At 34.4% G+C, this 14,437-nt stretch overlaps 1 protein-coding gene across 1 annotated transcript in view; it reads right to left on the reverse strand.

The window, feature by feature from the left end:
• Positions 1-4,730, reverse strand: part of LOC126979750 (facilitated trehalose transporter Tret1-like) — a 33,402-nt gene extending 28,672 nt beyond the window's left edge. Inside the window, exon 1 of the mRNA XM_050829264.1 lies at positions 4,413-4,730. Coding sequence (XP_050685221.1) covers positions 4,413-4,461 — 49 coding nt within the window. The 5' untranslated portion in view covers positions 4,462-4,730. The remainder of the gene's footprint in view (positions 1-4,412) is intronic.
• Positions 4,731-14,437: the final 9,707 nt, after the last annotated feature.

The raw sequence follows: 14,437 nt of genomic DNA on the forward strand, positions 1-14,437 counted from the left end.
ATCCAAAAAAAAAAAACCTTCCACTTTTATCTGTCATTTATACAGTCACGATCAGTAATATCAGTACATACTTTATTGAATCTTTGAAGAAGTACTGTATGGCCTAAAAAGCATTGTTTACCGTACTATAATGTTACCATAAAAAGTACAGTAATTGTTTTTTATGTTTTATTTTTGTCAGGTATGGTAGGTTCATAGATATGTTTGGTAATACGTAGTACATACTTTTTAAATCTTTAGACTAAATATTTTAATGTCAAATTAAGAAAGAAAACTTGCTAATATAATTTGCTAAAATGCTGCTAGGTATCTTTTGTAATTTTCAATTTTCGTGCGTTGGCTGTATACCTTTGCCATTCCTTGAAGAAAAAATTAAACCACTCACCATAGTTAAGTATGTACCGATGTACCTATACAATTATGTATATCTTAATATATATAAATTACGTGACACGTTGTTTGTCCGCGATGGACTCCTAAACTAATGAACGGATTTAAATGGGGATTACTTCATGGACTGCAGTTAGCTCCAACTTGAGAGATAGGAAACTTTTTATTTCCATTTGGGACCCATAATTATTTTTATTTTCAATATTTATTTATTAGAGAGAATTTATTGACAGTTCTGCTGTGAAACAATTTCATTATTTTCATTTCATTTTCATCAACAGGGAGCATTTTATACGAAATATTTCTTGATGCTTTGAAATATTATTGGCAGTAAGCAGCTAGTAATATATTAAAAAGAGCGCACAATAAAGAATGCTGGGAGAGTTTCTTGCGCCGCTTCTTCTCTCTCAGAGCGCCATTTGTTTCCGAAGCGGTAGTATACTAATATTAGAAATTACATCAAAAAAAAATCTAAAAGAATCAATTTTGAGAAAATAAATGCCTTTTATGCCTTTTAATACATTTCCAGCCCATTAAAGCGGCAACTCGAAAACTTGTCATGTTTGTTGTTCGTCTGCGGCTCACATCACATCCCACGCCACTCGTATGTTTTGACCCTCACTATACTATTATTTCATAAAATACTATAATAATACACCGCTTTTCGTGTTTCAATCGTAACTTCGAGTACTAGGTAGATTGACAAAGTAGTGCTATAATGTTGACTAGAATTCGGAGTTTTATTATTTATTTATTTACAGCGTTAATGTATTAATAATATCCCCATTTTTCCCCCATACTCATTTATGGAGCGAAGACCTTGACATGGAAAAAGGCCGACATAGACCGAATACACGCCATAGGGATGTGGAGCTGGAGATAAATACTACAGATTCCATGGACCGCCTTTCGCACCAATGTGTCTATTCTGAGAGAGCTTAATGTCAAAACTAGTCTTTCCACTATGTGCCTTTCTAGGATGCTGGAATTCTTCGGACATATTCCTCGTAAAGAGGATCACAATAATGAACAGGTGATGGTGACAGCAAACGTGCCAGAGGACGCAGTCCCGCTAAATGGTCGGATCTTCTCTGAACATCAGCTTCCACAGCTTGCAACTGGGGATTTGCGACCCTCAGTAATGAGGAAAACGACGCGTGGGAGGATTATTTTTTTATTAGAGCATGTAGTTAGATTTATCTCATAGCGGTTTCAACTTTCTCTCGAGCAACTCCAAGGCTAGACGATATGTTGAAATTTATTTTGTACGTAATAGTTGTATATATTCTGTTAATCGCACGTATAGCCGATATGAAATATGCCTAAAATATAATGTTAGATGACTCTTGTATGACATTTCGATGTGATTTATATTTAGTTCAATGAATAGAAAAGAGCATTTTTGCATACGCATGTAATGTGACAATATATTATGTATCCAGGCACGTAGTAATAAAACTTTAGGAGTTACTGGTAACTTTGAGTTAACGCATCGACGAAAATACCCCATATAGGCGGTCAATCAATAAATTCCAAAATCCTAGCAGCGGCACGTACTTTTATTTTTATCTTAGTAAAATCACCTTAATTTATAAAACAACGGCGGTGTATGTTCTACGTCCTGTATGGGCTCAATATTAATGTCTTATTTTAAAGGCAAAGGTGTAGAGTAACTAATACTATACAAAAAACTGGCAAATAACTGTTTCTTTGTGATTGCCGAAGGAAGAAAGTTAATTATATAATAGTACATTACGATACAAGTGCGCAAAGTAGGCCGTATATCAGGATGACATACGAACGCACGAGTATCATATACTATTTTTCCTATTAAGTTGCGCAGAGTTCGACCACTACAATTTTTTTCAAATACTCCCGCACGCTCATGTCAACGTGTGGGAAAGTGGTACTTAGTGAACGCAAATGCATACGCAAAATCGAACTTTGCGCATGATAATAGGAAAAAAAAATTATGAATCTAAATGTATTTTTTCAAATACTGTTTAGTTTTCTTTAAACATTTTTGGTAATGTATAATTTAAAGTTCAAGAAGTACCAATCTGGAATTGTAACTCTAAATAATAAATATTTGTTTTTTTTTGTTATTATATGAAAATTACTAATAAAATAATAAACATATTAATACCTATTTAATTTATTACAAAATTTCAATAAATTCTTCATAGAATACTATTAGTTCCTACATATACGTTTAAGTATATGGTTTTTTGTATTTATATCTTACTGTACTTATCAAATAAACTAAACAAAAAGTATATTAAAAATATGTAATTTTATATTAAATTGTTTTTCTTTTTAGGTGGAAGGTGTAGTGTGTGTATTACCATTATATGCATATGCACACACTCATCTCTCCAACTAGCATATTCTATAAACACTTGTAACGTATATTACAGGGGCTTATAATCGCAGTCAAACTTGAGTCGTGATGAGTGTACATGTATTCATACTATATTTTGCGAAAATATTTGCCCAATCATTATTATGAATATAATTGATATGTCTGTTTTTAATAGCAAAATAATATTCTCTCACTTAAATGGCTATATTGTGATTGACTGTTAAGCTCTATTTTGAGCAGTTTTTAGCAATGCAAGCACACTAACACAAAGTGACGTACAAATCGCGAGTGTAAGACGTAGCTTATCACGCCCACTAAATTAAAACCTGGCCGGTTTTCATCGCTTGTCCTGTAGCAAGAGTCTAGTATTTAGACGTATAAACTATGTATGATAATAATAAATATAAATTAAACATATATTTTTGACAACATCGAATAATGGTCTTAATATAACGTTAGATCATTATTTGATTTAAATTCATTTTTCATCATTCATTTACTTATACATAAAATCAAAGTGTAAATATGCCGCCTGCACATTAAATATTTTTTCAAAAAATCATTTTTAACAATGTTTTATGTAAGTCAGGCAAAAAATATAATTTATAAATTATTGTCCGTTTATCAGCTCTTTGTTTGTGCACAAATTTTTTTAAGAAACGGCTTAACCGATTCGAATGCAGTTGTCAGTAAAGTATTGTTTCAAGCTCACCGTGTCATTTTGTGTTGATAAAAAGTTAAATTAATTAAAATGCGGAAATTTGCACGAGACATAGTAATATAATAATATTGACACACTTTTACACAAATTATCTTGCCCCAAACTAGGCATAGCCTGTACTACGGGTACAAGACAACGATATATTTAAGAGAAAATACTTACTTAAACACACATGAATACATATAAAACATCCGTGACTCGGAAACAAACATCCATATTCATCATATAAATGATTGCACCTACCGGGATTCGAACGCGGAACCTCTAGCTTAGTATCGATATAACGATCGAATCGCTTCCATATCGATAGCTCTTTCACACTGAAATTCTTGCAATATAAAAAAACTGAATATAATAAAGAAATAAAAATACTATGTGTAATTTTTTATTCAATGGACTAATTTTCACTTGTTTAAGTTATATGTACGCCGAAAAATAGTATTTTAGAGATTTTGTCAAAAACGGCTCAGTCGATTTAATTAGAGTTTCCAATATGTGGCTAGATATTACTACTAAATATTTACCCCCTTATTTATAATAGTCTGCTAACTTAAAGCATTGCTAATTCTCACTCTGTCTTCTTCTATTGACCTAAGTCAGAATGAAAAAAAAAACACTCCTAAGCGGCTGTTTAAAGTAAGCGGACTATTATGAATAAGGGGGTAAATATTTAGTATTTATTACGTTCCGATCGCATCGCAAAAAAAAAATGTGTTAGTAGTAGCAATTATATTAAGAAAAAGAAAGAAAAAATGTTTATTGACGTCATTATACATTCTGATAATTGTTCTTGAAGTTATACTAATCTAATTATGATCTAATGACGCCAATGGGCCCCCAACTCAGCATAGTTGTGGTTTCGAAAGAATCCGCTGGTCTTCCGTGGAAACCCAGTAATATAACCCCAGTTAAGAAATTTTAAAAAATTACAACACTTACCAACAATAACTATATAAAGTTGTCGAAGTAAAGTCGTTGATATCTTCATTTTCTTGAATTCAATTATCGTCCTTTGTTAAATAGGTGACTGCACTTATCTTCATTAACAACTTCACAATCAATATAAAATCAAATTAAATTGAAACAAATTGAAAACCTGCTACTTATTACACAAAATCCTATTCATATTTCTATTAATATTGCTTCTATTAATTTATAATTAATAATTTACGTTTTATTTTCCACTTATGATTAATATTATTCGAAGAATGAATATTCAATGTGTTAAACAAGCTATCATTGTCGCGAAACACGAGTAAGTAACGTAAACTTATGCTCAGACGATAAAGATATTTATATAGATAATTGACCCGGCTTTGTTTATGCAATCTGTTTGTACGTTCAAATCTATTTATTCTGAGATAATGCGTCGAGAATCTTTATTCCTATAAAAATGCTTGTAAGAATACGTCATATACTTTCTAAAACCAGTTCGCGATGATACAAAGTTTGTTTGGTTGAACTCAAATGTTTAAAAGGTTTATATTATCATAGATGCCTTAAAGGCCGGCAACACATCTCTTGACACCTGTTGTTGCGGATGTCCATGGCCGGTTGCCTCACCTCTCCCCATCCCGTGAGCCTCTTGCCCGTTTGCCCCCTCTTATATAAAAAAAATTTTGCGGTAGTATCTATTACGTTTTCGTAGTAAATTTACTTGTTTATTTTTTATTTTCAACGATCGAAATTGTCCATAACTCAAGGCTCAAAAATACGACGAAATATACATATAATAGCAAGACAATTACAAAGCATTTATGGAGAAATGAAATGCCTAAGCATAAAACTATGTATTTATTTTCTAACATCACCTTCCAAGACACCCCATTGACAACACTTTTCATTTGTCATACAGAACAACAAAATAGTCTTCTTCCCAACTAATAAAATAGTGATAAACGCCTATTTTGCGTACGAATACCAGTGGGAACGGCTCCTTTGCACAGGTTGCCGGCTAGATTATGGGTACCACAACAGCGCTATTTCTGTCGTGAAACAGTAATGTGTAAGCATTATTGTGTTTCGGTCTGAAGGGCGTCGTAGCTAGTGAAATTACTTAAATTAAATGAGACTTAACATCTTATGTCTCAAGGTGACGAGCGCAATTATAGTGTAGAATTTTTGGGTTTTTTGAGAATTCTGAGCGGCATTGCATTGTCATGGGCAGGACGTATCAATTACCATCGGCTAAGCGTCCTGCTCGTCATGTCACATTCTATCATAAAAAAAGGCTACTCCAACTATCCAAGCTCGCTTCTTCAGGAAGTCACCCATCTTCGAAGACCACGCGAAGAACACCTGGTGGGCCCTGGTGGTTTGCCCTGGAGTTTGCCACTTCCTTGCAGTCCAGCAGAACAGGGGTGGTTGTTTCTAGTTAGGGAAACGCTCCTTTGACATCTCTGGTATTACACCTTTCTCCTTTCAGAAAAAAAAATCCGTCAAGTCGTTCCAGTATTGATGGTGGAATGCCTTAATCTGTTTTATTTGTTTTTTTTTATGAAATTAAGGGACGAGACGAGCAGGACGTTCAGCTGATGGTAATTGATACGCCCTACCCATTACATTGCAGTGCCGCTCAGGATTCTTGAAAAACCCAAAAACTCTGAGCAGCACTACAATTGCGCTCGTCAACCTTGAGACACAGATATTAAGTCTTATTTGCCCAGTAATTTCACTAGCTTCGGCGCCCTTCAGACCGAAACACAGCAATGTTGTTTACACATTACTGCTTCACGGCAGAAATAGGCGCCGTTGTAGTACCCATAATCTAGCCGGCATCCTATCCAAAGGAGCCTCCCACTGGTATTTATTATTACTTGGTTATTGAACTGTACGATGGAGCCAAGAAGGGTTCATTTCTGACCGGTTGTTTCTAAGAGCTCCTTTAACTATAAAATACTCTTTCAACAAGTTACATGTTCGACCTTAGCACGACACGCCACAAACCTTCATATCATCATAACTGGATAGCTGAATGCGTGCATTTCCTCCACAGTGCGGTTTTCAAGCAATTTTCTGCTACGTACAAACTGTGCAACTGCCTTAATCGCTGTTTCCATAAAAGTATCACATTGTCATCTTAAAAAAATTGCGTAAGAAGTCCTCTCTTCCTAATCACATCCTCATCCATCGTGACTCATATTCAATTGGTTAACGAGCTGTCTCCATTGGTTTTGCTCTGTCACCTGGTGGAGTGCCTTAGGCCTAAGTCCACTAATACTCCTGCAATTCCTCTGCTGCTTCAGGAGAATGTGGGTTTTGTTGTTTTTGTTTCCTCTTTAATAAATTAATTAAAGTCAATAAACAAAATAACAGGCTATAATAGAAATCCAAATTCAATAGTCATTTAATAGTTTTTTTTTATTCTGTGTACACTACACTATTAATAGATATTGCACTCAGAAATGTAGATATATTTATGATTAATAAAATACATAATTTTATTGTCAATAGAGCATCATTTGGTGTGAGATTTTGTAATCTTGTCGACCGCTGATTAACTATGTTGCAATGTAAATTCTTTAACAGTTGATTATATATATATATATCATATATCAGACGACCTGCATAGCCGAGTGGTTAGCGATCCTACCTACTAAGCTACAGGTCCTGGGTTCGAATCCCGGTAGGTGCAAGCATTTATATGATGAATACGGATGTTTGTTTCCGAGTCATGGATGTTTATATGTATTTATGTATGTTAAGTATATTGTATTAAATATATCGTTGTCTTGCAACCCATAACACAGGCTATATATGCTTAATTTGGGGCAAGATAATTTGTGTAAAAAGTGTGTCAATATTATTATAATTATCATTGCTCTTTCGTAATTTATTTATTTTAAATTCTAACAAACTCAAAAACTAAACAATTTGTTATTTTTAAAGTGATATCCCTGACTTTTAGGATTATTTTAGTTAAATTTGCTTAATGCGAGACTGGACGGAACGCGACAGGTCGCGGTTTCGAGTCTAGCATAGTTCATAAATTTTGGTTACAAAGGAGGATGGCTAGAATGCATGTATTTGAGGATCCACTGAAAGAATCGCCATGGAAACTTATTAATAATTGTAGAACGTAACAAAACTAAGAAAAAAGCAAATCGTAAGTAAGTCTACAACAGTGGGGGAAAAAAGATATGCCTAAAAGTATAATATAACCTAAAATTATTAAACGATATTTTTTGTTTAATCAATTATATACTGTCTGCTATAGTATAATATACATATTATGTGGAAGGGTGGGCAGCAGTGGGATAGTTAAGGTCATTAGTAAAAAGTGCAAGAAGTGAAATCTCCCAAATTTTTTTTCTACCAATACTAATTTCTCAATTGAAACGAAACCGTTTTTATTATTGGTAACGAAATGTTATGGTTCGGTCCCGCACACCGTGACACGAGAATTTTATATATTAAATATATAATAACTTTAATTTTAAAAAAATATATAGAAAAAATAAAAAAACATAAATCAGATTTCCCGGTGAGAGGATCATCCAGCCACCACAAGCAGCGAACATGACGCATGGACCAGCCATCGCCTCCCTCGACCATATTTTAGGGAAGGGAACGACCCGCCCCACGTCGGCGCCACAAGCAGTGGCATTAAGCGAGCATGACGATGCCTGTCACGAGAACTCTAGCGTTTCGACTCCCGTGAGTAATCTATGTGTAACAGAGTAAATTGATAAAAAAATCTCAATAGCATGAGTACTGACAAAGTAACAAAAAAGAGAACATTTTAAATAAATAAATTTGTGAGGTCACCTCGAATCTAAAAACATTCTCTGGCAATAACGTTTCTCAGTGGATATTTTTAGATCCTTAAATATTTATTATAAATAAAAATGTAAACACATTTGTAATTCAAAAATTATTACTGACACGAAGTTCACTGAACTGTTTTTGCTCTTGGTACAAACAAATGGCAAACAATTCCATACGTATTATAATTTATTGGGTGTACATCTACATGATGCTGTCGGTATCATGAACTTATCGGTAAATTTTATATTATTGTTCGCTGTGTTTGTATAATTTTAGGGTTCTCGAGAGATGCGTAGAAGCAAAATACAAGTAATAGTATAGTAGCGTAACTCTCCTTATAATTTATACCTATGTTTATATACCTATGAAGTTAAGGTACTGTTCATAATACATTTGTTTTGAACATTTCCTGGTATCTTCTTGTAAAGAAATATGTACATCGCCCCTCAAAAGACTTACTAACTCAATTTAGCTGAGTACTGTAGGCATTACATGCTTATCTATTCCTGGTGTTACCATAATGATTATGACAGTTTCTAGTAAATTCACTTATGTGCCTATGTACATACTGAATATTATCAAGAGCAATAGTAAAGATGTGTATCTCTTTAAATTTTTCTTTAGGACCTAGGTTATAAATAGCATGAAAGGCATTTATTTTCTCAAAATTGATTCCTTTAGAATTCTTTTTGACGTCATTTCTTATACTACTAGACACTACTACCGCTTCGGAAACAAATGGCGCTCTGAGAGAGAAGCGGCGCATGAAACTCTCTCAGCATTCTTTTTTTTTGCGCTCTTTTCAATAATAATATACAATATTGTACAGTCATTTCTATCGCTATAAAATCATCGCAATCTAGTCCCAGGCTGTCCGATCATTTAGATATTCGGCAGTGGAGTAATAGGATTTACGACAGAGCCATTTTTTTATAAAACATTTAAATTTATTTATAGATAATGCCTGAACAGTGGCTGGGACTTTATTGAAGAAGTGTATACATTTACCCTTAAAGCTATTATGTATCTTATGAAGCCTACTAGAATTAGTTACAAGCAATCCCTTATTTCTAGTGTTATATGAATTTGAATTGCTGTTCTGCAACACAATCAACAGCGTTGTCCATTTGCAATGTACAACAGAACATAATACTATAAAAATTACTAAATTAAACTAGTCGCACCGTATCTGTATCAGTTAATTGTCTAATTTTCTTAACCGGTCATCCTGCAAAACTAACCGCCATTTGCAGAAAGCATATTTAAAGTTAATGTTTCGTTATATCACATACTACCATTGACTGTTAAAATGAAAAAGAAAGTGACGGTATTATATTTAATGAAACATTTACTTTAAAGATGCTTTCTGCAAGCTGGCGGTAAGTCTATTAGCCAATCCTTCAATATGGAGACCCCATTGTACTTTCAAACCAGATTAAAGCCGGGAAATATAGCAGATTCCACCGCTTTTATCATCTCTCCGTTTAACAAAACACTTGCATCTACATTTTTGACATTCGTCGCGGTAAATTTTATACATTTCGTTTTTTTGCTTTTTAACTTTAGGTTATTAGCGCTAAACTTTGAAAATCACCATGTCAGGTAAAATATCGTTTACTTCGTCATACATAGTCTTCTTTTCTTTCCACTTTAAATAGAAGTTTTGACTAGAAGTTTCAGTGAATCGTCATTCGCAAACAACAGCCAGCCCAGTAACTTCACTAGCAACGGCTCAATTTAAATCGAAACGCAAACATTGCCGTTGTACTTCCCACATACCCGGAATCCAGTGTAAAAAACACCACACTGGTTCTCTTCACCTCTCTGTATACATTCTGTGTTATGGAGGCAAAAACTATACATATATAACTAAATATATGTGGCTAGTAAACTCGGTACGCAAGAAGTACTCGGTGTTAACTAGTTTTTAGAACGTAAATAGCCGAATAACGAGTTAGAAGATTTACAAAAAAATCAAACAAGTACGTATATTATTATTGTATTTAACACAAAAAACGACTTTAAATTCAAATCATTCAATATTAACTTCAACTAATGAAGTGGTAAACTGTACACTTTTAATAAGATCTCCTTTTAGCGGCTGCATGCAAGGCAGAATAATAAAGTTTGTTACTTTTGTTATGGGGAATGTGATTCCTTCACAATTCTTCGCCACTTCGCCACGGTCTCTTGAAGCTATAAACAAATCAAACTTCTCACGTTAACGTAAATAATAGATGCGGTCGTTTATGCCGCAGAAAGCGTATAATTTGAGACGTTCAATAGAATCAAAATTAATAGGGTAGTTTCGTTGATCCAGAACTATGAAACTTGGCAAGTAATACCGCCTTATACCATAAGTATAGGGAAACGACTAAAAACTATATATTAACTGCAATTAAATCATAAAAAAGTTCCATAAGCAAGGAATGGCGGTCCAAATTTTAATTGAGTTAACCGTGTTATGGTATAATAGGGGTCAGGGCACAAGCTTATTAACATATTTTTAATTATTTTTATGTTGTATATAGTTTTCGATTTATCACAAAGAAATAAAAAATATCCCTTTTATGTTAGTATAATTATGGTTATGGTTAGTAAAGTGGCTTTGCTACAGACCAATGTGATCTATTGTGATAGCCACTGTTAACGTTATAGCTCACTGCTAAGATTGAATCTTTTCTTGAATCTTTATATAGATACCTTTTACAGTGAGCTGACGTATATCAAGTGCTTGAAGAATTGGACTTCCCAAAGAGATGCTTTGCTAGGACCACATTCAGAGAGAACGTGTAACGGGACTTCATCTTCCCTATTACAGAATCTAAACGATTTGCATAAAAGGCATAATAGGTTTTTTACTCTTTCTCTAACGGTCGGTTCACATCGGACGAAATGATGGGCTGACTGCAACGCATTGTAGGCGTAATTTTAAATTCTTTTAATAGGTATTTATAGATGAATTTAGTGTCGTACTCGATCTTGTTCAAAAGCCTTTCAAAAATCTTATTAGCTTCTGAAGGCTTTTTTAAATCAAATATTATTATTAGCATTAAATTACAAAACAGGCGAAGGTTACTGGTTGGCTCTACACAGAGTTTCCTCGTGAGCCATCTAGAATAACAAGTTAGGCATCAGTAAGCAATGTTTGTAATTATAATTTATAATGATTTATTTTCTCCATTTTGACCTGCGATCAGTCCTCAAGACTATAATCAGGTGAGCTGCGAGAGGTTGAGGTTTGGCGAGGTGGAGCCACTGCCCCATCTCCCCTAGTTAAGTAGCACATTGGCTCTATTGAGTCTTCTAATCAGATTTTGCTGCAAGAGGATACTAGATAGCGGATTTGGGTTAGTTGTCAAGCGAGCCTTATAGTTGATTGAGTATCGTTTTATTTCCTTAAATATGGTTGGGATTTCCTGATACTCATGGATTTCCGAGTTTCGAGCGTACCAAGGCACCGATGAAAGTACACTTAGTATACAGTTTTGAGCTCTCTGGAGGCACATCATGTTAGATTTGTTGGATGTCGACCACAGTTGGAGTCCATATGTCCAGATAGGTTTTATTATGGAGCAATATAATCTAAGTTTGTTAGATAGGGATAAGTCATAATGAATAAATGAAAATGAGAAGAAATGAAATAATAAAACACAACCGAACTATCATCTACATAGGATAAAGTGATTGGACCAAAGAGTATAATAATATAGGGAAAAGAGAGCCCTCTGTACGCATTAGGAGCTGTCTATTTGAAAGCTGGCGCCATCTGCAGATTGGCCCCGAAAATAACTATATATAAGCACGAAATTATAAAATTCATTTTTAATGTGACGCAATTAAATAACTAACTCTACTTTTTAATGTAGGTATTGCAATTTTTTACCATGTTGAAATTGCGCGTAGAATTAGTTATCTAATTATATCACAACATAGAATATAAAGGATGGATTTAGTAGTGTAAATATGCAAAATGGAACACGAGAGCTACATACATGTGCAAACGCTAGGCGTAGCCGCCATTTTATGACCAGTGGGCAGTAACACAAATGAAGGAAACTTGAAAGGTTTCAAAGCGAGTGACAGCTGCCAAAACTTTCATTTTCGGGCCAACTAACAGATGGCACTACAGTCTTCTGAAAACGTCACTTTAAGGCGTCTGTCCCACCCCTGGATTGAACGCGTAATGTGTTAAGCCTTATTTGACCGAATGCTCGGTGTATGTTCCTTCAGATGTGCCAGAGCCACTAACTATTATTATACTAGTTTCTAATCTTTTGATGTGATGTGATAACAGTTATTTAATATTTTAATAAACATTTTCGCAATACAACGTAATTGTTGGGAACTTGGCTTGCCCAAATAAATTAATACCCGGATTAAATTATGGAAATAATTATGTAGGTTATGAGGTACAGTTATAGTTAGTATTATTATTATTTTTAGAATCTGGATTTTTTTTATGAAAGTAGTGGTCGAGATGAGCAGGACGTTCAGCGGATGGTTATTGAAACGCACTGCCTATTACAATGCAGTGCCGCTCAGGATTCTTGAAAATCCCAAAAATTCTCAGCGGCACTACAATTGCGCTCGTCACCTTGAGACAGATGTTAAGTCTCATTAGCCCAGTAGTTTCACTAGCTACGGCGCCCTTCCGTCCGAAACACAGTAATGCTTACACATTACTGCTTCACGGCAGAAATAGGCGCTGTTGTGGTACCCATAATCTAACCGGCGTCCTGTGCAAAGGAGCCTCCCACTGGTAATAATAGTACCTACGCTCTTTTAGATCTCTGCCTAAAACTGATAATAACTCCGGAACTCCCTTCATAGTAACACAGCAGTAAAAGTACCTATCTCTTGTTCTCTTTTATCCCGGGACCGTAAAAGGTCTTCTTCTTAATGAGACTTATCATCTTTGATAAGTCTCATTTGCCCAGCTATGGTGCCCTTTAGACTGAAACACAGTAATGCTTACACATTGGTGCTTCACGCCAGAAATTGGCGCCATTGTGGTACCCATAATCTAGCCGACATTCTGTGCATAGGAGCCTCCCACTGGTAACAAATTCTATTAAAGATCTGTCAAAGTCAAATAATACTTTTCAGTGGATTTGAAAAAGTAGGATATGGTTGTCAATAATTTATTGTTTTCTCGTTAGGTAATCTTAGAAGTGAGTCGATTTAACCAATTTCAATATTTATAAGTTCATCGATACTAAAGACTTGTGTGGTATTACTTCTAAAGTGAAACAATATTGAAATTTTATAGAAAACTAGCTGACCCAGCAAACATTTTGTTGCCATATAAAGTAATAAAAAAAAATAAATATTTTAAATTTTTGGGGTATAAAAAATAGATGATGATCGACAACCAAATATATCGTACATAAAATTTGTCGTATAATAATATGAAATTCGCGAAAAATAAAATAAAAATCGCGACACAATAAGAGGCGTTGATTGTAGAAGGGTGAAAGTTTGAAGTTTTATGTATTTTTAATGCTCAATTATAAGATAATAAAATTAAAACAAACTGTCACATATATATTTAGGGGTCGGTCACCCTTATCATTCAGGGGTATGAAAATATATATTTGCTGATTCTCAGACCTACCCGATATGTACACAAAATTTCATACAAATCGGCTTAGCCATTTCGGTGGAGTTTGGTAAGAAACACTGCGACGCGAGAATTTTATATATTAGATAAGTACTAGGCTTATTATTATATAGCTATAAACCATCTAGGATAAATTTCCCATCGAATGGTGGTAGTTTAATGTCGATACGATCAGTGGTTTAGGCGTGAAGAGACTCAAACAAAGACCAGTTTCATTATATCTATATAGATAGACTAGCCGTTCCCGCCTGCTTCGCTGGGCTTATTTTAAAGGAAATAAATTTAATTTTATTCATCTTATTCATATCAAACAAAGGCCATTTTCATTATTTTATATAACGAGGAAAGAACCTCTGTATTGTTTTTAAAAGGTGTGACGTCATTACTGTTGACATCGCAATTGCTATTTTGCTCAAGATCACTCATTGGTTCTTCTAAAGAAAACTACACGAGTAGGTATTTTATTACTTTCGTTTATTCAACGGGCAGCGTTACGACGTCCCAAAGAGGACCTTACCGTACGACAGCCCGAGCACGACTGAATCGACCGTGTGGCTGTATTTATAGGACCCGG

This window comes from Leptidea sinapis, chromosome 4 (genome assembly GCF_905404315.1).
Source record: "Leptidea sinapis chromosome 4, ilLepSina1.1, whole genome shotgun sequence".
NCBI classification, from domain to species: Eukaryota; Metazoa; Arthropoda; class Insecta; order Lepidoptera; family Pieridae; genus Leptidea; species Leptidea sinapis.